Below are 26392 nucleotides of genomic sequence, written 5' to 3'. Positions count from 1 at the left end.
ACACTTGCACACATACAACTATACTCTCACATGCTCATACACACACTATCATACCCTCACACGCATACAATCATACTCTCACACACACTATCATACCCTTGCACGCATACAATCATACTCTCACACACTATCATACCCTTGCACGCATACAATCATACTCTCACACACACTATCATAACCTCGCACGCACACAATCATACTCTCACACACACTATCATACACTTGCACACATACAACTATACTCTCACATGCTCATACACACACTATCATACCCTCACACGCATACAACTATACTCTCACACACCCTATCATACCCTTGCACACATACAATCAAAACAACACACACACACACACACACACACACATATATTTTCCATATATTATGTCTCAGTCTGCCACCACAGTATGTTAAAAAAAACAAGAACACTATATACTTTATTTTTTGTTTATAGTTGTTCTTTCTCACACTAGACGAACTATCTACGCGCGCGGAGGATTATCGGAGGACAAAAAAAAGAAAAGAAAAAGGGGCGTGACTTTCCGTCTCGCGCTTGAGACGTCATTATCACTTTGGAGTCCCCGCGCTACAGCTTGCTCGCGCGCCCCATTTACAACAAGCGCACAATCTGAGCGGACTTTCGCACGGAGTCTCGCACGGACTTTCGCACGGTCTGCAACGGCCACGAACGCTCTACTGGAGTTCATTTATTTATTGAAACATATTTATTGCGCATTATTTTTTTGGACCGGTGAGAAAATATTTGGATCTATGAAAACTCTTGGTGGATTTGAACAACATTTGTGACGGAATGAACCGTTTCTTTTTGATCTCCTTATTTCTGGGGACGGCTTCGCTCTGTGAGGGGAAAGGTAAAGGAACACTTTTACTCCTAACCTGTAGATGCACTTACAGTTCAGACCACAGGAACATCACATTGCGTTTGTATAGTTAACAATACACTTGTTGCAGACATGCATTCAGCTCTGGGAGTCTTTATTAAACACATTACCAGGGGACTGGGAGATGTGAACAAAGTTGTATTAGTTTATTTTCTCAAATCACATGTGTGTGTATATAGATGTGTGTGTGTGTGTGTATATATATATATATATATATATATATATATATATATAGATAGATAGATAGATAGATAGATATATGTGTGTGTATGTGTGTGTGCAAGAGAGATAGAGAGATTAATAGGCTTTTAGGGCAGAGTGCCGCAATTGTGTGATCAGGGGGGTTATGGGGGCTTTTACTCTTTATCTTTAGGGTAAAGATAAAGCGCTCGTGCGTGCGCGCGCGCTTGGAGGGACGCCGTGTGAACAATAGCTCGGCAGCTTGTTTTATGGCTCGTGCTGCACTCTGATGTCTTTTGTGCGCGCGACTCTCTCCCTGCAGCTGTCGCGCTTTCTTCCCACGGGGCGCGTGCCCCCCAAATTTACTGCGCACGCGCAATAGCGACTCAGTGACCTAAAGTTTTTTTTTTTTCGTCGTTTTTTTTCTTGGGTCGTAACAATTCCTTAACCAATTGTGTGACTTTAAAGTGTTTTGTGATCTCAATGATGTCTTCAGTAATTAGATACTAAGGAGTCACAAAGTACTGAATAGAATAACGCATAAGTTTGACTGGATTTTGTTGGATTTTCGGTGGTTTTTTTGGGACCTTTATTGATGTGAGTGGAAGTGTACATTTTTCTTACCCAGATGCACAGAAATAATGTGATAGATGTATCAGACTAACATGGATGTTCAGACCCTTCCTAAATAAAAGTAATCAGTTGTAAATATCATTATTACTGTGAAGTTCCAGAACGAAATACTACTTTTTAATCATTTCATCCTTAATTCATTTGCACCCTATATTTATACAGCTGTTAATTTGCCCCTTGGAGTGTCTGCAACCTTCTGTACCAATGAAAACATCCACAGATCTAGCTCATCTGAGCGTATTTGTTGGGGTTTAGTTTCTTTCTCTTTTTTTTGTGCAGTTCCAACATAAAAAATTGTTAAACATGATGAAAGTCCTAAAACTCATGTATAGATGTTAAAATAGGCCTTTGAGTGCACAATAGTGCTTCACCCAGAAAAAAAAAACTAGCACAGCAAACAATGGACTAAAACAAATGAGAACCAGTTAACAGTCTCATTTGCATGATACAAATAGGCCCCAGTGACTTTCATTCATTTCATTCATTATTAGTGACACAAGCATTTTTGAGTGAACCACTTCTTTAAAGTGTGTTTCTGAAGCTCAGAATGCTAGACAAGTGTTTAGAAATGAAGTTGTGTGTGTGGCCTCTGAAAGAAATTAAGAGGCAGAGCTGTTGTGGCCTCATCTATCAAAGAGTCTTTCAGGAGCTGAAACAATAGCCCAGTCTGCTATGTAAGACTCACACATAAAACCAAAAGAAGCAACGACACTCTGGTAACAGTACATTATGATGGCCATATTTATATACACAAAAGCACACACATAGCACTAAGTTGTTTTCTATTTGTTTTTGTCAATGTGTGTAGGTCTCAGATGTTTGGAGCCATGTCAGAACGGTGGAACGTGTGAGCTCACAGCCAACGGAAAACCAGGCTGCAGGTGAGTCACAGCAAATGATAACTAGAAAACAGATCAAGATCCACTAAGGAGAGTGAAGAAAGGGCTGATGTAAAGAGAGATCAGGCGCACCAAGACACACTGCAGCTGTGGTGAAATTTCAATTTGAATGAGGCTCCATTCTGAGCATGTGTGCACGTGTGTGTGTGTGTGTGTGTGTGTGTGTGTGTGTGTGTGTGTGTGAGCGTGCACGCGCCCATAGACATTCTCCCAGAGGCTCAGTGGTCCGTTACTCCTGAAGCCTATTCAGTCAATTCAATCCGACAGCTGGCCTTCTCTCCCTATTGTCCTAAACTCAGACACACACACACACACACACACGAAGACTCATACAGAGTGAGCAGGCACACTCACACACATTTTGTGGGGTTTTAAAATGTTTTACGTTGTGACTAGACACAAACATGTGGACATATTGATATTCACAGTGCACACACACACATTCTCCTTGAATTTAATGTGTGAATTTGGGAACATATCTGCACTTTGCACACACTATTTTTCTCATTTTTCCTGTCTACCTTTTGTACACACTTCTTTCCTGCATATTCTTTGCACCCTCACATACATTTATAACATACCTAGTTTTATTAGTCTTCTTCTATTAGCTCTGTCTCATCCTGTTGCTATACTTTCATCCAATCTCATTACCTCCACAGCCATCTGCCCCAGAACAGGACACCATTCAGAGTGTGTGTGTGTGTGTGGAGGGGGGTTTGCTTGTGGGAAGGGGAGGGAGGCAAAGATTTGAAAGCAAACAAGTGTGAGAGCCTTTTGGCCACATCCCACGTGAGTTCTTCCTTTCCTCCTCCACCTTTCTCTCCCTCCCTCCTGTGTTCTCTCTCTCTCTCTCTCTCTCTCTCTCTCTCTCTCTCTCTCTCTCTCTCTCTCTCTCTCTCTCTCTCTCTCTCTCTCTCTCTGAGTGAACAACTGGTGAAATGTGGTCAGGTCTTTGTGTTTATGAAGTTTAGTAAACTTCAAAACAATAGGATGAAAATAGCCACACAGATGGTTAATGTGTTAACAGCAAAACAGGAAACGTACAGATATATTTGTCAATAGTGGCTTCTTTCCTGCAGGATTTCATGGCCCTGCATTTCATGGCCCTGCATTTCCCAATACTGTTCATATGTTTTGGAAATTGAACACAAATCTCTAAGCTGGTATCTTTTTTTTTAGAGAGTGCTGAAGGACAGCAGCCTTGTTCATTATAGTGCACATGTCCTTACGCCCCCTACTGGTGAACAATGTTGGCTACAGTTGTGTTTGCACTATCAAATCCCAGAATATTATCAGCACTCCAGTAAGGTTTTGCTTTTCAAAAAATGTTGCCACTAAATTGTATTTTAGTCTACATTTCACTTAGATGTGCCAGGGGCATCCTATTACATTGTGTGTGTGTGTGTGTGTGTGTGCGCGTGCGTGCGTGTGCGTGTGTGTGTGTGTGAGAGAGAGTGAGAGATAAGGAAATTTCAGGTAAAAACCGTGTATTCCACTTAGTGTTGTATAAATTCTCTGGAAGGAAGCAACAAAAAGTTTGCTGCTCCGTCATCCTGGTTCCTCAGTGGGGACACAAGCTGTTCTCCCTTTATTTGTATGTTTTTAGTGCATCTGATACTGGACTAAATGTAAATATATACCACAACATGCTTTCGATCTCCCCTAATTTGTCCCAAAAATATTTTCCTATCAGATCGTTAGTTGATAAACTTTTTAAAATTTATGGTGCAATTTTTGGAATTTATGGAGGCCCATATTCTATTTTTTATTGTCATCGTTCAATGAGAACCTTAGACTTTTCTGATTTCTTCTCTGATTTATAATTTATTTAACAGATTAGAATGAAATTAAACAAGTGGTCCTTACCATATAAGAAAGTCTCAATTGCTCTAGGGTTGTTTAAAACTTAGAAGCTTCATTTGTTGTGTAAATACATGTGTTGTTTAGTTATTTGGGTGTTTGGGCTGCTGGCAGCCAAGAATTGAAGATAATGTATGTGTGTGCTCTGCTTTAGAAAGCACAAGCGACTACACAAGATTAGAGAAAACGAAAGTTTTTTGTTTAGTTTCACACACCGAGACAGGAAGCAGGAGGTGTGAACATGCACATGCACAGACTCAGACACAAACATGCACACATTGAGGGCAATCAGTAGCAGATGGCAAGCCAGCCCCCTGTGAAGGCTGTAGCCTGGAGTCACAAATGTGGTCATAGGTCACCACTGCATCTGTTCAGACACTCACACACACACGCACACACACGTTGCCACACTGCCTTCTGCTGGGTGCTACAGAGACAAAGAGTGTTTATCCAAATCAAAGCTGAATGTAAACAAACATTTTGGGAGGTGTACATACCCTTAATGGCGTACTGCCCAGATAAAAAAATGTATCATTCTGATCTTTAGAGAAAGTGAAAATGAGTGAATTTGGCAAGTTTAGGAGCGAGAACTTTTAACATTCAGAAATAAAGAGAAATAAGATGAGATCGGCTGAGAGTGTCGGAAAAATATGCATACATACTTACAGAGATGGAACTAAAGATGAAGTGGGGGGCGAGATTGGATTGGTGGGTAGATGAAGGGATGACAGGAGGAGTGTGCTGTCTCTAGGGATCAGCCCTAGTGACCTCACGCCACTTGCCATAGCAACAGGGTTCAGGGGAGCGGCGGGGGAGCAGCTGGGAGGGGGCTGCCTCACAACTGCACTTATCAATGCACACACCTGCTGCATGCACACACACACACAAACACACACACACCGTAGAACATTCTTGTTAGACATGAAATTTAGATGCCAAATATGAGCTAGCTAATTACTAATGATTTAACCAAGACAGAGAAGCCATAGTTAGCATTTTATATTATCACTAATAAAACTACTACTTAAACAGCACCACATCCAAAGTGAAAATGTATCAATTTTGCCATATTCAGATCTTGGAGACTTCTGAACCCCTAAAATAGTCAAAAAAAAAAAAAATCTAAAATGAACAAATTATTTGAAATGTAATTTGGAAAAATCTTAATGGATTTTGTGTGTCTGTTTTTTTCCCTTCTGTTTATCATCAGCTGTCCTGCGGACTATGCAGGGGCACAGTGTCAGTTCCCGAACCCGTGCAGTCCGTCACCCTGCCGGAACAGCGGTGTGTGTCGCCCGCGCACGCAGGGCAATGACGTGGAGTTTACGTGCGACTGTACACTGGGTTTCAGTGGGCCACTGTGTCTGACACCTGTCAATCATGCATGCATGAGCTCACCGTGCCGCAATGGAGGATCCTGTTCACTTCTTACACTCAGCACATACAGTTGCCGCTGCCCTCCCGGCTGGACAGGTACAAACATATATATATATATATATATGTTATTTTAAAACACTTTTTAGATGCAATATTCAGCTGTATTGTGTAATAACGCATGTATTCAAGTATCAATTCACCCCATAAAATCTTTTTCTATTGTGCAGGTAAAACATGCCAACAGGCGGATCCATGTGCGTCAAACCCCTGTGCAAATGGTGGCCGGTGCTCAGCATTTGATTCCCACTTTATCTGCACATGTCCGCCAAGCTTTCATGGACCCACGTGCCGCCTGGATGTAAACGAGTGTGCCATGACTCCCTCACCCTGTCAAAACAGTGGAGTGTGTATAAACGAGGTGGGCTCATACCGCTGCCGCTGCCCACTTGAGTATGCTGGCACGCACTGTGAGCGCCCTTTCCAGCCCTGCCAGCCTTCTCCCTGTGTTAACGGGGGCACATGCACGCAGACCAGTGACACTGGCTATGCATGCACCTGCCTGCCAGGTAAAGCAAAAGTGTGTGTGGCTGCATGCGTGTGTGTCTGTGTGTGATATGATGCAGATCGGTAATTGACAATGTGCCCGAATATGTAAATAATTGTGTTTGTTGTTATATAAATAATTGTGTGGGTAGTTATAGTGTAACAAGCAAAGTGTTGCTCTGATGTGCAAATTCAGCTCCTTTGGTGTCTGTGTTTATGATTAACCTCAATAGCTCATCTAGTTAAGCGTACTTTCCCGCACACACACGCACAACTCTTGTTATGTACAGTTCAGTGGGGACTTTTCACACACTCACATGCAGGTTCCCACAGCCTGTGTTTCACTCTATTCATTTGTGTGCTTTTTTTTGTTTTTTACTTGACTTCAGGCTTCACCGGGCAAGATTGTGAGCATAACATAGATGACTGTGTTCAGCATGCGTGTGAGAATGGAGGCCGGTGTATGGATGGAGTGAACACATACAACTGCCACTGTGACAAACACTGGACAGGTACAACACACTACATAGTACTACACAATGAAACAGTATTGCACACAGTGAGCAGGCCCACATTGTAGTTTTTGTTGTGCTTTACAGTTTCTTCCAGCAAGACAAAGGAACTTTGGCTATAGTTTAAAACTTTTGTGTGTATCCTGTAGAAAATACTGCATCTTTAGGACTCTAGTTTGCATGTACTCCGGCACTAGAAATTGGTATTATATTAGCCAGTTTTGTACAGTGTTGTTCTATGTTTCAATACAAGAACGACCTAAAAAATTGCATCGTCAAGTGCTGTAAAATATATATACACACACCTACGGCATTATCTAACACTCCACAGCACTAAAAAGTATTCAAAAAGTGTTATACATTCCAAGAGACTGTTACACAGCATCTACACTGATGAACACTGCACATCTACAGGTTCTGTCTATATGCATCTCTAATACACAGTAAATATAATGTGAAAAATAGATACACAAGTAATGTCACATGTACAAGTGCCCAAAAATACATTTACATACTTTTGCATGAAATCACTGCTGCTCAAACCATTATGATGGACGACCGTATATATCTCAACACTCGCATACAGGTCAGTACTGCACAGAAGATGTGGATGAGTGCGAGTTATCCCCAAATGCCTGCCAAAACGGTGGCACGTGTCACAATACAGTGGGCGGCTTCCACTGCGTGTGTGTGAACGGCTGGACAGGGGACGACTGCAGCGAGAACATCGATGACTGCGCCAGTGCAGCCTGCTACCACGGAGCCACATGCCACGACCGTGTAGCATCATTCTACTGCGAGTGCCCACACGGACGCACCGGTAAGTGCGCTGGGTTTGTGGGTGAATGCAGTCGCAAACCCTAGGCACAGTAATACTAATGTTTTAATTTGTTGATTGCTTCGTTGTCTATTTACAGGTCTGCTGTGTCATCTGGATGACGCATGCATCAGTAACCCATGTCAGAAAGGCTCCAACTGTGACACCAACCCTGTCAATGGCATGGCTATCTGCACCTGCCCTCCTGGCTACACTGGCTCTGCCTGCAACCAAGACATTGATGAGTGCTCCCTTGGTAATAGCCAATCACAGCACAGTTGTTTTTAGTTAAGGCCCTGATTGGTTAGAAGGTTAGGAGCTGGATTGTAATGACCTAGGATTTATAGTAGTGCTTACTCTGTTCTTGTTTATTTCCGGTATATTAACCATAACACATTTTACTAATAATAAGTAATAAATAAATGTAGGTAAAATAACATGATTTAAGTGTTTTGAATGGAAATATGGGAAATTGGGATTGACTGGCTGATATTTATTGTTGTTATTTTTTTTTTCAGGGGCTAATCCATGTGAGCACGGCGGCCGTTGTCTGAACACCAAGGGCTCGTTCCAGTGCAAGTGCCTCCAAGGCTATGAGGGGCCACGCTGTGAAATGGATGTGAACGAGTGCAAGTCTAACCCATGCCAGAACGATGCCACATGCCTTGATCAGATTGGTGGTTTTCACTGCATTTGTATGCCAGGTGAGGACTGTTTTGAGCGCTTGATGTGTAAGGTTCCGGTTTCATAAGCCAATTGTCATTTTGTCATTTCTTACAATTTTTGAGAACTTTATGTATTATGTAATGCAGGGTATGAGGGCATGTTTTGCCAAATCAACGCAGATGACTGCGCCTCCCAGCCTTGTCTCAACAACGGAAAATGCATCGATAAGATCAACTCTTTCCATTGCGAGTGTCCTAAAGGTAACTGTTTTATGTCATTGAACCATTTTCATGTGATTGTCTATCGGACTGGACAGCTTGCTTTGTTTTACTTGCGATCATGGGTATAGGACAGAAGAGAGACCGCATAGATAGGAGGAGAGGGACATGTATTTGAGCAATGAAACATTTAGCAGGTTTCAGGAGAATTGTAACATTTTATCTCTCAGGCTTCTCTGGGAGCCTTTGCCAAGTGGACATAGACGAGTGTGCAAGCACGCCGTGCCAGAACGGAGCCAAGTGCACTGATGGGCCAAACAAATACACCTGCGAGTGCAAAGAAGGTAGGTACACACAAATACGTACTAAGCATCTAAGTCATCTTATATATGTCCTGGTATCTTCTAATCTTGTAAATCTGCTTTGCAATAATGCCTCTTGTTAAAAGCACTATTCAATTGAAATCGAATTGAATCAAATTCTTTCTCTCATTTCTTCCTGCAGGTTTCACAGGCGCAATGTGTGAGATAGATATAAACGAGTGCGCCTCGAACCCATGCCACTACGGAGTGTGTAAGGACAGCGTGGCTTCGTTCACATGTGCGTGTCGCCCTGGATACGCTGGGCGCCTGTGTGAGATCAACATCAACGAGTGTTTGAGTCAACCGTGCCGTAATGGGGGGACCTGCCTTGACCGGGAGAACTCGTACACCTGTAGCTGCCCTAAAGGAACCACAGGTATCTCATACAACCACCCACACACACACACACACACACACACCACAATTAGTCATTATACCCTCTAAATAATGTTTGCCTGTGCAGGTCGAAACTGTGAGATCAATGTAGATGACTGCAAAAGTAACCCATGCGATTTTGGCAAATGCATCGACAAGATCAACGGATATGAGTGCCTGTGTGACCCTGGATACACAGGTAAGAATCTTTTTGTGTGCGTGAGTGTGTAACAGGTGGTAAGCGAGGTGCCTGGCTTTGGTGTCGGATAACATTCGAGGACAGAGACACCCTTTTCTAACTAGGACACAGACACACCTGTGTGCTTTGCACTGATGTTCTCTTAAGCTCTCACCTGTCCCTGGATGCTGCATTTCAGCTGGCACCCCACACCCACACCCCCACACCCATTTGAAAAACTTTTTTTGAAAGAAGAACAGCATAATGTGTGTGTGGGAGGGATAGAAAAGGTGGGAGGGGATAAAGGGCCATTGTTAAAGCAGAAGCAGGCGGTTAGGTGACACTATCCACAGAGGTGGTGTATGAGGGGGTGGGCAATTAGGGGGTGGGGTGGTAATTGTTACCCGGTCATGTGTGAAATATGGCTGCCTCCTTTGTGTTTACGTCCCTCAACGTCCCTCCACCACCTCCCCCCATCGAAGAGAGTGTGTGAGAGAAAGAAGAGAGAAAGGAAGGGAGGAGGAGGTTCTGTCTTTGTCATTCACAAGGCCTGTCATTCACATGGTCCGTGCTTCACCAGCTGTTCAACATCCTCAGAGTACACACACAAAGGCTTTTATACTGAAACTTCATGTAGAAAAGTATTTACAGGTGACAAAATTCACCTAAAGACCAGTTGCAAAAAAAAAACAACAAACAAACAAACAAACAAAAAAGTTAAAAATACTGATTCTAGCCATATTTTTAAATTTCAGGTTTCTCTTTTTTGAAATTAGCTGCTGGTCCAAGCTCAAATGAATGTTTAAGGCAATTAAGAAGTCTGAACGAGAGTGTTTGGGAGGAAGAGGAATGCTTCTCAGTGTCGTTATTTGTTATCATTAAGTAGTTTTTGAAGTCACTGTAATTCCTCTGCTTATGTTGGTTTCTCTTTCAGGAGCGACTTGTAAAATTAACATCGACGATTGCGCGACAAACCCGTGTCGTAATGGTGGCACCTGTGTGGACGGTGTGAACTCGTTCACTTGTACCTGCCCTGACGGCTTCCACGACTCCATGTGCCTCTCACAGCGGGACGAGTGCGCCAGCAACCCCTGCATTCACGGCAACTGCCAGCATCAGGCCAATGCGTACGTCTTTCTGTCTCAAACCCTCCAAAAGTACATTATTGTTTAAAACCATTTGAATCTTACGTCAGAAACGATTCATTTCTATTTACTTTCTATTATTTATTCCGACAAAATATTAGGATCCGCCATTAACCAAAAACCTACTCAGTTATTGCAAAAAAAAAAAAAAAGGCAGATTTCTTGAACAATTAATTAATTAATTAATTCCGTAATTAACGGAAATACACTGCAAATCCCATTTAATTTTTCTGAAATATTAGTTTGTGAATCATTGGTTTGTAAACTTACTATCCCTACAGATACGTTTGTGTGTGTGAGCCTGGCTGGACTGGACGTAACTGTGACCTGAATGTGAACGAGTGTTTGTCTAACCCGTGTGTAAATGGCGGAACATGCAGAGATATGACCAACGGCTACATCTGCAGCTGCAAAGCAGGATTCACAGGTGAGTGTGTATCTCTCAGTGTGGTATCTCTCTTGTTTGTGTGTATTTTTTTTTATATGTAGATGTATTTTTTTTTATCGTTAATGTCTGTTGCAGGTCCTAATTGCCAGACTAACATCAATGAGTGTGCATCCAATCCTTGCCTGAACCAGGGCACCTGTATTGATGATGTAGCTGGATATAAGTGCAACTGCTTGCTGCCTTATACAGGTACAAAAAAAAAACACACACGTTGCTTCTCTCTCATTCTCCTTCATTCACACACACAAACACAAATGCACAGGCATCCTTCAGTCTGTTTCACACGGCATTGTTTGGTGTTTTGTAGTGTTTGTGTTTGCCTGAACATCCTTTGTGCCTTTTATCAGAGTGGGAACTTTTGGTACATTTCCTGTATTTCTACTTCCTTTTTCCTGTTAAGGGGGAAACTCAGAATTGCAGGAAATTGCTGACCACTATATTGTGTGCCTGGAAAGTGTTGCGGAAATAATACTGTTGCTTAACAATGTGTACGTGTGAGAGAGTAAGTGCATGTGAATTTTGTACTGTACATTGTGGGAAGTATATTAAAATCATATCTTTGTGTATGTTCTAGGTGAGCTGTGTGAGAGTGTGTTGGCTCCCTGCTCCACACGCCCATGTAAGAACAGAGGTGTGTGTCGCGAGTCTGAAGACTACCAGAGTTTCTCCTGTGCTTGCCCAAATGGCTGGCAAGGTAAGAACGCATAAGTGTACGCATAGGTGTAGATCCTATAGAGCCTATATCTTTATCAAGTGTTTTAATAATGTCGTCGTTTTCATCCTTGAAAATTGTATCCACCTCTGTAGGTCAGACGTGTGAAGTGGACATCAACGAGTGTGTGAAGTCTCCATGCCGTAATGGCGGAGTGTGCGTAAACTCAATGGGTGGCTTCCAATGCAGATGTAATCCAGGATTTACAGGAGACCTGTGTGAGACTGACACTGATGACTGCACTCCTAGTAAGATACACAAAATTCAGCAAACACACATACATCACAATTCACCCAGAGTATACAAGCACACACCATATGCACTCAAACAGAAAATAAAAGCTTGTCTGCTTCTTCATTTCCCTGTCTCTATTTTTGTGTCAGACCCCTGCAGCAATGGTGGCGTGTGTGTCGACCGCATCAACGGCTTCACATGTGTGTGTGTGGCTGGATTCCGTGGTGAGCGCTGCACCGAGGATATCGACGAGTGCGTGAGCGCCCCCTGCCGCAATGGTGGGAACTGCACGGACTGTGTGAATAGCTATACCTGCAGCTGTCCAGCTGGATTCAGTGGCATCAACTGTGAGATCAACACACCTGACTGCACTGAGAGGTAGCATGTGCGCACACAAACACACACACCCATGAACACACAAATCTCTACTATGTGTAAATATGATTAAGCTATAGTACATTCATTCATTTCTTTTATTTCCTGATTGAATAAAACACATTTTAAAATCTAGCAATTTAACCCCATCTGTGTTTGCAGCTCCTGCTTCAATGGTGGTACATGTGTGGATGGGATTAACTCATTCTCATGCGTCTGTCTGCCCGGCTTCACGGGCAGCTACTGCCAACATGATGTAAACGAGTGTGACTCAGGCCCATGCCTTAACGGTGGCACGTGTCAAGACGGCTACGGCACCTACAAGTGCACCTGCCCACATGGATACACCAGCACCAACTGCCAGGTAAACACACATACACACAAGCACTCCAGCTTCTTATTTCTTATTACATTACATTACATTTACGGCATTTAGAAGACACCCTAATCCAGAGTGACTTACAACTGAGCAATTGAGGGTTAAGGGCCTTGCTCAGGGGCCCAGCAGTGGCAGCTTGGTCCAGGGGTACGAACCCATGACCTTCCGATCAGTATTCCAACACCTTAACCACTGAGCTACCACATCCATTATCAGCTTTAAAAGCTTCTGAATGCATATTTGCATGAATATTAAAACAGCTCATATACACCTTTTTAATATTCACATGTTCTCATAGGGGAACTAATTGTAATTAGGGTTGAATGACGAAAGCAGCCCAATGACCAATCAAAAGCAATATCACTAAATTGTCTTTTTCCCATGAAACAATATCACAAATGAGCATTTTCTCTTAATACTGTTTCACCAGGTCCTAGATTATTTGTTTAATATGTGTAGGTTGTGGAGTATGTGGATGTTAGAAAATAGTAATTAATACCAATCCTATTTTATAATAAACATGTCTGTATCTTTGTGTGTGGTTTTTCCAGAGTCTGGTGCGCTGGTGTGATTCATCTCCCTGTAAAAATGGAGGCTCATGCTGGCAGCAAGGTTCATCTTTCACATGCCAGTGTGCCAGTGGTTGGACTGGAATCTACTGCGATGTGCCCAGTGTTAGCTGCGAGGTTGCCGCTCAGCAGCAAGGTAATGTGTGAGCGTGTTATCTATCCGTCCAAGTTATCTCAAAATACTGTTGAACATGCACACTCACACTATCCCCTGTTCTTTCTCTATTTGACTGTCCATTCACCTTCTCTCTCCAGGTGTATCTGTGGCGGCTCTGTGCCGTAACGGAGGCCAGTGTGTAGATGCAGGCAGCACACACCTGTGCCGGTGCCAGGCAGGCTACATGGGCAGCTACTGCCAGGAACAGGTGGACGAGTGTGTGCCAAACCCATGTCACAACGGTGCAACCTGTACTGATTACCTGGGTGGATATACATGTGAGGTATGAAGTTCATACACATGTTTGCCTTGTACATTACAGAAGGTGCGGTTGGCCATTTGTGCTGTGGATGGAATGGCTCATCACACTTATTACTGTTACACTAGGTTAATGTTCCAGGTGTTGAATCTGAAAGCACACATTGCTATTTCCTGACTGGTGCTAAAACTAGATTTACATATGTATTTTCCCCTTTTTTCCTCTCTCTCCTGAAGTGTCTTGCGGGATTTCACGGAGTAAACTGCAGCAAGGAGATAAACGAGTGTGCGTCTCAGCCTTGTCAGAACGGAGGCACCTGCATCGATCTCGTCAATTCATACAAGTGTTCCTGCCCTCGGGGAACACAAGGTGAGTGTACACACCACACATCTCCTAGCGTTTACACATTTCTTGTAAATCAGCTAGAAAGTAGCCCATTTCCCCGAATGGATAACTTATTAACTTATCAGCACTTCTGTTAAGTTAATAATAGTTAATAAGAAATATCTGGATTATCTATGTCACAATGTAGGTGTTCACTGTGAAATCGATGTGGACGATTGTTCCCCGGATGTTGATCCCGAGACCGGCGAGCCACGCTGTTTTAATGGCGGACGCTGTGTGGACCGGATAGGTGGCTATGGTTGTGTATGCTCACCGGGCTACGTGGGTGAGCGCTGTGAAGGTGATGTGAACGAGTGCTTGTCTGACCCCTGCGACCCGAACGGATCCTACAACTGTGTTCAGCTGGTTAACAGCTACCGCTGTGAATGCCGCACAGGATATACAGGTACGTGCACACAGACGTAAACTAGTCATACACACACTCTCAGCGGCCTAGATGAAGGTTTACATATTGAAGCTAATATTCTGTATAGATTGTAGTAGGAACTTTACCACGAAACAACGATGGTGATTGAAACATTTGTGTCATTAATTTAAAAAGTTATTAATGTTTAGAAAACTGACTGTGGGATCAGAGGGAATTACATTTGTGATTTGCATGTGTGCAGGCCAGCGCTGTGACACTGTGTTTGACGGATGTAAGGATAAACCCTGCAAAAATGGTGGAACCTGCGCAGTTGCAAGCAACACCAAACATGGATACATCTGCAAATGCCCACCGGTAAGTATACACCACGTATATATCTGACACTTTATGCTAAAGTTCTTTCTGTAAATGTAAGCAATTCTATCCTGACAGCAAAAACTATTTGTACATGAAGAGTATTTACACAAACAACACACTACTCACAGCCAAGTTATTTCTCCTCCGCGGTAGGGTTTCTCTGGGTCATCGTGTGAGTATGACTCAAGCTCATGTGGCCCCCTGCGCTGCCGTCATGGTGCCACTTGTCTCCCAGGTCCACGCTGCCTTTGCCCACCAGGTTACAGTGGACGCGAGTGCCAGACACGCCTGGATTCTCCATGTGTTTCCAACCCGTGCTACAATGGTGGCACATGCCAGGCATCTCCAGAGGCTCCATTCTTCCACTGCTTGTGCCCATCACACTTCAACGGCCTCTTCTGCCACATCCTAGACTATTCATTCAACGGAGGCCTGGGTCTGGACATCACCCCTCCCCCAGCTGAGTCAGAAGAGGCAGAGCCACGTTGTGAGGTGCCACAGTGTGAGCAGCGAGGTGGTGATGGTGTTTGTGATGCAGCATGCAACAGTCATGCATGTGGCTGGGACGGCGGTGACTGTTCCCTCAATTTTGATGACCCCTGGCATGAGTGCAGTTCTGCTCTGCAGTGTTGGAGGTACTTCAACGACGGCAAGTGCGACATGCAGTGTCACAGTGCTGGCTGTCTCTACGATGGTTTTGACTGCCACCAGCTCGAGGGCCAGTGCAAGTAAGTGTCACACAAAATACCAAACTTTTAGTTATGTAAACAACAAACAACAAATATAAACAGGGTTTAGATTGCACCATCTAATTCGCTAATTCTCTTTCTCTCCTTCTAGTCCCTTGTATGATCAGTATTGTAAGGACCACTACTCAGACGGCCACTGTGATCAGGGTTGCAACAGTGCTGAGTGTGGCTGGGATGGGCTGGACTGTGCTGAGGACGTTCCACAACGTCTGGCATCTGGCATCCTTGTACTTGTTGTGCATTTGCCACCCCATGAACTCCTCAACAACTCTTCCTCGTTTCTGCGCCAGCTTAGTGCCCTCTTACGAACTAACGTCGCCCTCAAGCGTCATGCCACAACAGGCGAGCCTCTAGTTTACCCCTACTATGGCACTGAACATGAACTGAGCAAACACACACGTACCGCCCACGAGTGGAACACTAACCCTGGCCACCTTCTGCAGCGCACTGCTAGAAGCCTGTCAGCGCTGCTCAGGCCGCGTCATCGTCGGGAGCTGGACAATATGGAGATTAAAGGGTGAGTAACAGAGTCAGCGACGAACAGAATGAGTGGTGATAAAACCACAACTAGTGAATAGCTAGTTAGATATTGCTAATGCAGTAAATTTAGTGAGGAGAGAGAGTTCAGCTCTACGTGCATGATACACCAACAGAAATAAATGATGCAGAGCTAGATTAAAACGTATCATGTGTATATTAACCATACCCTGTGTATGTGCATGTGTGTTTATGTATTGCAGCTCCATTGTATATCTGGAGATTGATAACCGGCAATGTTACCAGCAGTCAGAGGAGTGTTTTCAGAGTGCAACAGATGTGGCTGCATTCCTGGGAGCGCTGGCCTCCAGCGGCAATCTCAATGTTCCTTACATTATAGAGGCTGTCACCAGTGAGTACTCATAACAGGATACATTAAATGAACAATACTGACTATATGTGAAAACAGTATTTATATAAACCTTTCTCTCACTTTTTAAATTTGTTTTTACAGGTGAGAATGAGGCCCCTGGTCGTGGAGAGATGTACCCCATGTTTCTGGCACTACTGGTCCTGGCAGTGTTGGTCCTGGCTGCTGTTGGAGTCGTGCTGTCACGCAAGCGAAAGCGTGAGCATGGCCAGCTCTGGTTCCCTGAGGGCTTTAAAGTGACCGAAACCAAAAAGAAACGTAGAGAACCTGTGGGAGAGGACTCAGTTGGACTTAAGTAAGTGTCTGTGCATTTGCGTGTGCATGTGCGTGCACGCACGTGTGTGTGTGTGTGTGTGTGTGTGTGTGTGAAAATAAAACACGTGTCAACGTGTGTGTGCGAGTTCTGGATAGTTTGTGTTGATTTATAATTCAACAACAGCCTTTAAAATCATATAATCGATTGCTGTGAATAAAAGGATTCCAGGATATCAGCTGGGTGTATTTCTAATTTGTTATTAATAAATAATTTGTTCTTTTCAAGGCCTCTGAAGAACTCTGATAGCACACTGATGGACGAGCAGCTGAGTGAGTGGGCAGAGGAAGACCACTGCAAACGCTTCAGGGTAAGCAAAGGGATCCTTTTAGGGGATCCTTCAAAGGTTCTTCATAGAACCTCAATAAAGGAAGATTTTACATTTAAGGTTCTATCGTAATACTAATTCTAATATTTTTGTATTAAAGCAGTTTGATGACCACACCACACCAGACATAGGTATCCAGCCAGATCCACGTCAGTGGACTCAGCACCATCTTGATGCAGCCGATTTGCGCTTGACCTCTATAGCTCCTACACCACCACGGGCTGACACCGATACTGACTGTGTAGATGTGAATGTACTTGGCCCCGGTGAGTGACCCTCACCACAGGATCTGGGCTAATAAATGAACAACTGAGTATTATTCGAATGAATGATCACTGAAATGAAAGTGATTATGGTTTAATGAGAATAATTCTAGAATTCAATGAATTAAAACTCCATTTAATGTTCAGAATGAAAAAAACAAAACAGAACAGGAAGTAATCCAATATCTTTCTTGCTCTATTTCTCAGATGGCCTGACGCCTCTGATGATCGCCTCATGCAGTGGTGAGACTGGTGAGGAGGAGGAGGGCGAGGAAGGCGTTATTGCCAACTTCCTCTGGCATGGTGCTGATCCACACCAGCGTACCGAGCGGGCGGGTGAGACGGCACTGCACCTGGCTGCCCGTTATGCCCGATCTGACGCTGCCAAGCGCCTTCTAGAATCTGGTGCAGATGCCAATGCACAGGACCATGCAGGACGCACACCACTACATGCCGCTGTGGCTGCTGACGCACAAGGAGTCTTCCAGGTATTTAGGAATTTAGGAAGGGTGCTTGTAGTGTACACTTTACCGACACTGGTTGCTTTCACAACCTGTTGCTTTCACTTTTGCAAACCATATCTATAATCTTGAAAATGATAAACCTGATTAGAGTCTGTGGTAAGATTTGGGGAGTGAGCTACTGACTGAAAAGAAAGGGAAGACCTATTTGCTATCAAATCACACATGTAGTTGTTTTATCTTTAGGGAAAACAAAATGGCGTGCATACGCCAATGTGTTACACATTTTATTGTTACACAATTCTAGTAAGGTTTTCTCTGAATTTAACTATAGTATAGTATAGTAGATTCATGGTCAAAAGGTTAATGGGTGTTTGGGCAGTTTTTTAAATCATCTGAACCTTTCTTACAGATCTTAATCAGGAATCGGGCTACAGATCTGGATGCCCGGATGAACGATGGCACGACACCACTCATTCTGGCCACACGGCTTGCCGTAGAGGGGATGGTGGAGGAGCTCATCAACTGCCATGCTGATTCTAATGCTATTGATGACTCTGGTATGCATTTATATATATTTATATATATATATATACACACACCATTATTTAACAAAGCAAGGCAATTTTTTAATGCAATTTCTCTTGTGAGTAAGCGCAAGAACACATAAGCAGCAGTCTCACATCTCAAGAAGCAGTCTTTGTTAAAAAGCATAAAGCAAACTGTGAGAAACCTGCTTTTTCTCTCCTTGCCTCTCTCTACATAGGAAAATCTGCTCTCCATTGGGCTGCTGCTGTCAACAATGTTGAGGCTGCTGTAGTGCTTCTGAAAAATGGAGCCAACAAGGATCTACAGAACAACAAGGTCGGTGATTACTTTATGTAGAGCTGCACAAATCAGTGTAAATGATTTGTAATCTTATTTTTATTCAAAGATTTATACATGTGAACTGGATACACACCCATAATTCACTGATTTTCAGTAATAAAATGAGAAAGTGCTGCAAAAGTAAAATTGTATTGTATGAAATTGTTCCTAAATTGTATGAATAATGTATGCAGAATTATTTTGACTTATGCCATTCATTATCATACATACCTAGTGATTATTCTCATCATTTACTGTGCATTATCCAGTTTTCTAAATTTAGATCTTGCATATCTTTGCAGGAGGAAACGCCTCTCTTCTTGGCTGCACGTGAGGGTAGCTACGAGACAGCAAAGCTTCTCCTCGACCACTTGGCCAACCGTGACATTACGGATCATCTGGATCAGCTGCCACGTGACATTGCCAATGAGCGTATGCACCACGATATTGTGCGTCTACTGGAAGAATATAATCTGGTTCAGACCCCTCCGAATCTGACTCATTCGCCCCCAATCTGCTCGCCCGAGGCTTTCCTGGGCATCAGAACTAGCCCTGGTGGCACCAATAGCGCAAATAATGCAAAGAAACCCCGCAAACCTGGAGGAAAGGAGGGAGGAAAGGAAATGAAGACAAAAAAGAAAAAGAACGGAGACGCAAACATCCTCTCTCCAATTGAGTCAGATGTCTCTTCACCCCCAATGATGACATCACCCTTCCAACAGTCCCCACCTATCACTCATCACTTGCAAGGGTTGGCTGACTCCCAAATGGGTGGGGCTCATCTGGGGATGGCAAAAGCATTTGATTCAGGTCCTCCACGCTTGTCCCATCTCGGAGTAGCTAATAATGGAGGCCCAACAGGGCATTGTGATTGGCTGGCAAGAGCACAGCAGCAGCAACAAGGAGCGTTCTCAGCTATAATGCCAACAATGCACCATGGCGCTAACTTGCCACAAGTGATGGGCTATCCCACAATGCAAAGCAGCCACCTGGGTACACCAGCTCACCTGCTGTCTAGCCACATGCATCCAAACCATCTGCAGCACCAAAACTCAAACTCTGTCCCCAATCATGCCCTTACTCACCACTTCCTGGGTGACATAAGTGGGGCAGAACTTCAGTCCAACTCAATCCAAACCGTGCTGCCACAGGAGACGCAGCGCCTGCCCCAGACCATGTCTACCACACAGTTTCTAACTCCTCCATCTCAGCACAGTTACTCCACCCCCATGGACAACACACCAAATCACCAGCCACAGGTCCCTGATCATCCCTTCCTGACTCCATCCCCTGGTTCTCCAGACCAATGGTCTAGCTGCTCTCCACATTCCAACTTATCTGACTGGTCAGAGGGTATCTCAAGCCCACCCACCAGCATTCACATGAACCATATCCCTGAAGCATTCAAGTAATAAAGACTGCAAAGGAGGACAGCGATAACTGACTCTACTGCCAAAACCTTTTTGACTACTTTATACTTATAATACTTTATTCCATAAACTGCTTAATTTTTATTTATTTATGTGCTTTTGGACTACATATATAAAAGATCTTTTTTATTTATGCATTTTATTTGTATTTTATCAAGAGGCTGCTCAGAAAAAAAAACTGAACTGTTACTGAGCAAATATAAAGTTTCATGTTCATGTTAAATGCTTTGACTTTTTTTTTAATAGCTATTGTTTGAAATTCAGTATTAAGTAAACGTACGTAATCCTTAAACCAAGCTTTTGATGTCTAACATTTGTAGAAATCCCTCTCACACACACAAAACTCACTCAAGGACTGGATTGTGATATATTGGAATTAATGTTACACAAAGCTGAAAAATGTCTGAATGGCAAAGTTCTCTATTGGAAAAGTCCTGGAATGGACAGAATGGACATTTTCCTTTTTCAGCTCGCAGTTTGCTGTGCAAAACAGTGTACAGTTTGTCTTACGATGATGTGTAGTCACTACTGTGTTGACCTTTTACGGCACATGGCTTGAGGACGGTGGAGTTATTGTGTATGTAGCAAAGTGATTTATTTATTCGATTTAGTAGATATGTGTCTGCCTTTTACACCCCATCACAAAACTGTCATGTAAAATTGTCAAAGTTTGAATTTTTTATTGTTTTGTACTTTCACACTGGAGCTGAGTATGCAACTTTCAGACTGGTTGTCAGAGGTTAGATACCCTAGAATATGTACTAGATATGTTGAAAGGTGTATGTGTCTGTCTAAGACAAAGAATGTACACAGTTGTGTATGTGTTGCACTGTGATGACATCATCCGTGGTTGTGTAAAGCAGCTAGTGGGTGTCTACGTTTGTTACGTTTTATAAACACTGATCAAATGTTTTACTACTGACAGAATAATGATATATGCATTTGTAGTCTGTAAGAAGAAATAATTTTGTCCAATGATATGTAAAATATTTTTTTGAAACAATAAAACATTTGGCTTTTACAATACTTCGTGTCACCCTATTATTTGCTCAGAGGTCAAAATTGTAGTCTAGATATTTTAGTATTCAATTCATTCAACTTTATTTCTACTGAACTCAAACTTTGAATTATAAATAGAGAAGCAGTCAGACATGAGTATGTCAAACAACTAAAGGTTTGTTTTGCAAATAACATGCAGACAAAAGGCAAAAAGTCAAAGGGTGAGATATATGTAATGTATATGGTCAATAGGTCAGGCAATCAGTAACTAACGCAAACAAATCAAGGCATAAAAAAAAAGTTATTTATTATTCAAATGATCCAATATAAATAGTGTAACAACTCCAATTGAATGATAATTCAAAACTGAAGATGATTGAAAATGTAATGCCTTGCAGTTTATGAATTCACCATAAAAGATCCATAATACTAAGCAATACAGAAAAAAAATATTCTGTAAGACCACCACTAGAGGGAAACAGACGCTATGGAGATCTTTTTATTAAAATAAAAGTAGGAAAGGTTTGTGTTTAGACAGACAGACAGACAGACAGACAAACATAATTAAATCAAATATCAAAACATTTCTGATTGAGGTGCCAGTCTTATTGTTTAAGGGTTACAGGTTTCTACCCCTTTGAGTCATCATCATTTTATCACCCAATCATCACGTGGACGAATCATGCATTCAGATAAGACAAGACAGATACCACTCCTGACACTGAGATTTTTTTTTCTACACAAACCCCATCCATCCACACACACACACACACACACACACTCTCTCTCTCTCTCTCTCTCTCTCTCTCTCTCTCTCTCTCTCTCTCTCTCACTCCCTCTGATGTTGTGCCAGACCAAAAGTGACATTATTAAATAGTACAACGATAGCCTGAGTGTCCCATTAAAGTACAGCATGCTTAAATCTACCATATAAGCAGTTCTACAGGGGTGTCAGGGGTTTTAAAGGAGATTTTCATGCAGTCTGCGCTATCCACTATTAATATCATGTAACATATGGCAATGGTTAATGAGTGTCCTTTTCTCAGGGTACATGTGGAGTACAAATACAGAATCAGGACCACAGACTCAGTGTAAAAATACAGATAAATGCATAATATACTTCATTCAATGAAAGAAAGAAAAATTGCCTTATTATGTTATATGAAGTTATTTCTTCTCTCCACCTGACATGATATTTTTGGTTACATAATTAAAGTTTTAAAAAATAAACATATTTTGGTCCTAATTACTTATAATTAAAACAAAGGGTATCCTTAAGCTTAGTTTACTCACCTTTTTAGGCAACAGGGGAAATTCTGTTTCTAGGCTTGACAACTTTGAGTAAATAAACATTCTGCAGTTTTCACTCACCAGTTCTAGTCATTTTAAGGGAAACAGTGATGTAACAATAACTGAAGTCTTGTGGAGAATTGAATGAAGCTGAAACAGCAAAACTTAAGATAAAGCACACTTTTGAGTGCAAACTTGTGCAGACAGTACAAAGACAAGAGACAAAACAAAAAGTACAAGACAAACAAAACACTACACTATAATACAGTAGTGCACAAAGATGCTTTGGTTGTAAACATAAGACAGTTAGCAGCAGTTTTTATAGCAACAATCTTTGGAAAGGTTTTTGTGTGCTGGGGTATGAATTGAACTACCCCACGACTACCTCTTGTAACATTTTCTTGCACTTGATTAGCATGAAAGAACTTGTAGAGCTTAAAGACTAAGCTGCCGTTTACTTTACTTCACATCCCTCACATCCCTTCACATCTCAATGTGCCTTAAACGTACTATATTTCCTTTCTGTTTTCATTTCTTTGTTTCTCCCATGTCTAGGCAAAAGCTTAGTAATAGTGCTATGGATGTGTTAAAATAAACCTTAATAAAGGGCCTACAAAAGTGTATTGCATTCGTTTTTTTACATAACAGTGACACCCAGTGTTCAAATAAGAAACTACATTTTATGAAGTTATAATAATTATAAAGGAATTCCAGCTAAGTTACAGCTCATGTCATTGGTTAGTCTGTTATTACAGAAATTAATAATCAACAAAGAATCTTACACCATAAGACAAACACAGTGAGTTTAAAACAAGCTGTATGTACAGCTATAGAAGGCTTTATAACCTCACTGTCCAAAGGCTGGAGAAAGACTTCTCAAAGATCTGTAGAGAATCCAGGTTATTTATGGAGTATGAGTAATTGTAATATATGAAATAGTAATATAAAATGCCAATACAATTTAAATAAAATTCAAATTAAATAATATAATATTAATTATAATATGTGAGAGAATATGTGAGAGAGAATATATAAGCCAAATCGTAGCTTATAGCTATTCACAAACAGACCGGCCCATCCTCCATTTATATAGCACCCTTTCTTTCATCATATTTATGGGTTTGTTTTGGCTTGCTTGCTGCTTGTATTTTTTATTTAATAAATAATATAATATAATATAAAATAACTGGCTTTAGTAAGATATTTTCATTGACTAACTTCCTCCTGAATCCAATGAACTAGAGTGAAAGTTTTATTTTTTTAAGTAAGACAACAAAGTGATACTTTAAATTGCTCTAGAAAACTTTGAAAACATCAATTATATAAGTCCGGAATTTTTTAGACTTATTCTTAAAATAACAATAACAATTATATAATAACATATAATATTATGTAATATAATATATAATATAATAATAATATATTAATAAATATATTATATATCATTTTTATTAATATTATATATATATATATATATATATATATATATATATATATATATATATATATATATATATATATATATATATATATATATATATAATTGTTAACTTATAATAACAATTACCATATTTGCTGTTCCACTTTCTCTGTGTCTTGTATGGAGCCTGACAAAAATTAACGTCGCATTTGCATTTCTGTCTGTACAGAACATGAAGTGATGTCAAATGTCACTTTATTGGAAAAATTTATTTATTTATTGGAATCACTTTACTGGATGTCAAATGTCACTTTATTGGAAACATTGACACACTCTGTCAATGTGTGTACACTCTCTCAATATTGGTATTTCAATATGACAGGCTCATATTGGCAGACATTTTATGTTTGTGATAACGAAAACGAAAAAGGTAATACACGATTTACATTTTTATTTCCATTATGTCACAATTTATGTGTCAACAAGCAGAAATCACAATTGCACATAAAATGTCAGCTACAATTACAATTACAAATATACAATTACAAATACAATTTTAAATTAGTTTTAAAAATAGCTTGGAAAAAAACCCTTTCAGATGATTGGAAGTTGATCAAGTTGAGGTTTACATTAGTTAGCCTTCTTATGTGAAAATGAATGCACATTCAGGATCTCGAATAGGTTCAAGGTTCAAGATTCAAGGTCCTTTATTGTCAATTCCACTGAATGTGCAGACATACAAAGGAATCAAATTATCGTTTCTCTTTCTCTTATGAAGTGTTTACATTAGCAATGCAATATAGACAGTTTGTATAATAATATTAGCAGTTAGTGCAATATAGAAACAGATTGTATGGATGTAACAGCAGTGTACTTATAATAAATAAACATATATAAACCGAGTAAATATATTTGTAAATCTGAATGAGTAAATGTAAATGTAAACATTCTGAGTATGCGGGCATCTGTAAGGTGCAAGACAGATAGCATCAATATGACAGAAGTGCAAAAAGACTGTATAATGTATAAAGTGCAACAGTGTCAGATATATACCATGAAGAAGTGTGGCGTGAGCTTCTAAAGTTTAGGAATAGGTGGGAGAGGTTGGAGTTAATGGGCAGAGTTCAACATCCTCAAGGCCTGATGGATAAAGCTGTTTGAAAGTCTTGTGGAGCGAGCCTGGTGGTTCCGGTACCTTCTGCCTAAAGGCAGGAGGCTAAAGTAGAGGTTTGAGGCTTGTGAGATGGGTGTGGAAGTGGTGCCCTGGAAATGGTGCCCTGTTAGATGGAGCACATGATGGGAGGTGGGACTCTTGACTTCCTCAGTTTGCAGCAGATGTAGAGGCATGACTGAGCTTTCTTGGCCAGCAATGTGGTGTTTGTCATCCAGGAGCTGTCTTCAGAGATATGCACCCCTAGGAACTTGGTGCTGCTCACCCTCTCCACTGCTGCACTGTTAATGGTTAGTGGGGGTGCTGTGGAGGTCCTCTTCTGGAGTCGATGACAATATTTTTGCCATGGTGCGGAAGAGATTGATGTCCTTACACCACTGGACCAGTCGGCTAATCTCAGTTCTGTAGTTGGCCTCGTTGTTGTTGGTGATGAAACCCACTATAGTCTTCTCATCTGCAAACGTGACGATGTGGTTGGTACTGTAACTGGGTACACAATCATGGGTCAACAGGGTGAAGAGAAGCGGGCTGAGCACGCCCCCTTGTGGCGCCCCTGTGCTTAGCGTGACGATCTTAGATGTTTTTCCGCCGACCCAAATATTCTGTGGTCTTGCTGATAAGAAGTCCAGAACCCAATTACAGAGAAGGGAGTTAATTCCCAGGCGTTTCAGTTTGTTAATTAGCTAGGGGTCTTTGGAGTCCAGGTGTGTAAGAGCTGGATGGAGCGCAGCTGAGATGACATCCTCAATGTACCTGTTGGTACTGTATACAAACTGACGGGTTGTGGGCGGGAGGAAGAATAGATTTTATGTGCTGCATGACCAGTCACTCGAAGCACTTCATAATGATGGGGGTCAGTGTGACGGGCCGGTAGTCTTTGTGTCAGGATTGTGTCAGGAATCCTTTCTTTGGGACTGGAATTCTTGTGGTGGCCTTGAAACATACAGCCTGCTATTGTGGGAAAGGTGTGATCTTCTGTGCCTGTGTGCTGTTTTGGGTCTTAAACCGGCTGAAGAATTCGTTGAGGCTGAAAAGTAGAGATATGTCACTGTCACAGGTCTGTTGTAGGGTTTAGAATTTGTTAGAGTTTAGATGCCTTGCCAGAAACTCTGTGTTTCTCTGGTGTTGCTGAAATGTCCAAATATTTTATTGCTGTATTGTTGTTTTGCTTCCCTGATTCCATGGGACAAGTTGGCTCTTGCTGCTGTTAGGCATGCAGTATCACCGGCTCTTAAGTTTGCATCCCTAGCCTTCAGGAGCCTGTGCA

The 26392-nt window shown here is 41.8% G+C and overlaps 1 protein-coding gene across 1 annotated transcript; it reads left to right on the top strand.

The window, feature by feature from the left end:
* The first annotated feature begins 585 nt into the window (after positions 1-585).
* On the top strand, positions 586-21271 carry notch1a (notch receptor 1a). Its single transcript, XM_060890537.1, has 34 exons — positions 586-870; positions 2522-2594; positions 5683-5945; positions 6077-6415; positions 6782-6904; positions 7491-7724; positions 7822-7977; positions 8240-8425; positions 8534-8647; positions 8836-8949; positions 9110-9343; positions 9431-9541; positions 10455-10647; positions 10947-11092; positions 11189-11302; positions 11688-11807; positions 11921-12073; positions 12209-12437; positions 12597-12798; positions 13365-13518; positions 13638-13822; positions 14035-14167; positions 14331-14588; positions 14812-14924; positions 15081-15655; positions 15768-16193; positions 16417-16565; positions 16668-16878; positions 17125-17206; positions 17328-17490; positions 17695-17975; positions 18361-18508; positions 18715-18812; positions 19118-21271. Exons 1-34 carry the CDS (start codon positions 810-812, stop codon positions 20225-20227), a joined length of 7251 nt encoding a protein of 2416 aa, XP_060746520.1. The 5' UTR covers positions 586-809; the 3' UTR covers positions 20228-21271.
* The last annotated feature ends 5121 nt before the right edge of the window (positions 21272-26392 follow it).

The sequence above is a fragment of the Tachysurus vachellii genome, chromosome 17 (genome assembly GCF_030014155.1).
Source record: "Tachysurus vachellii isolate PV-2020 chromosome 17, HZAU_Pvac_v1, whole genome shotgun sequence".
Classification (NCBI taxonomy): Eukaryota; Metazoa; Chordata; class Actinopteri; order Siluriformes; family Bagridae; genus Tachysurus; species Tachysurus vachellii.
This window is presented reverse-complemented; position numbering and strand designations above follow the sequence as displayed.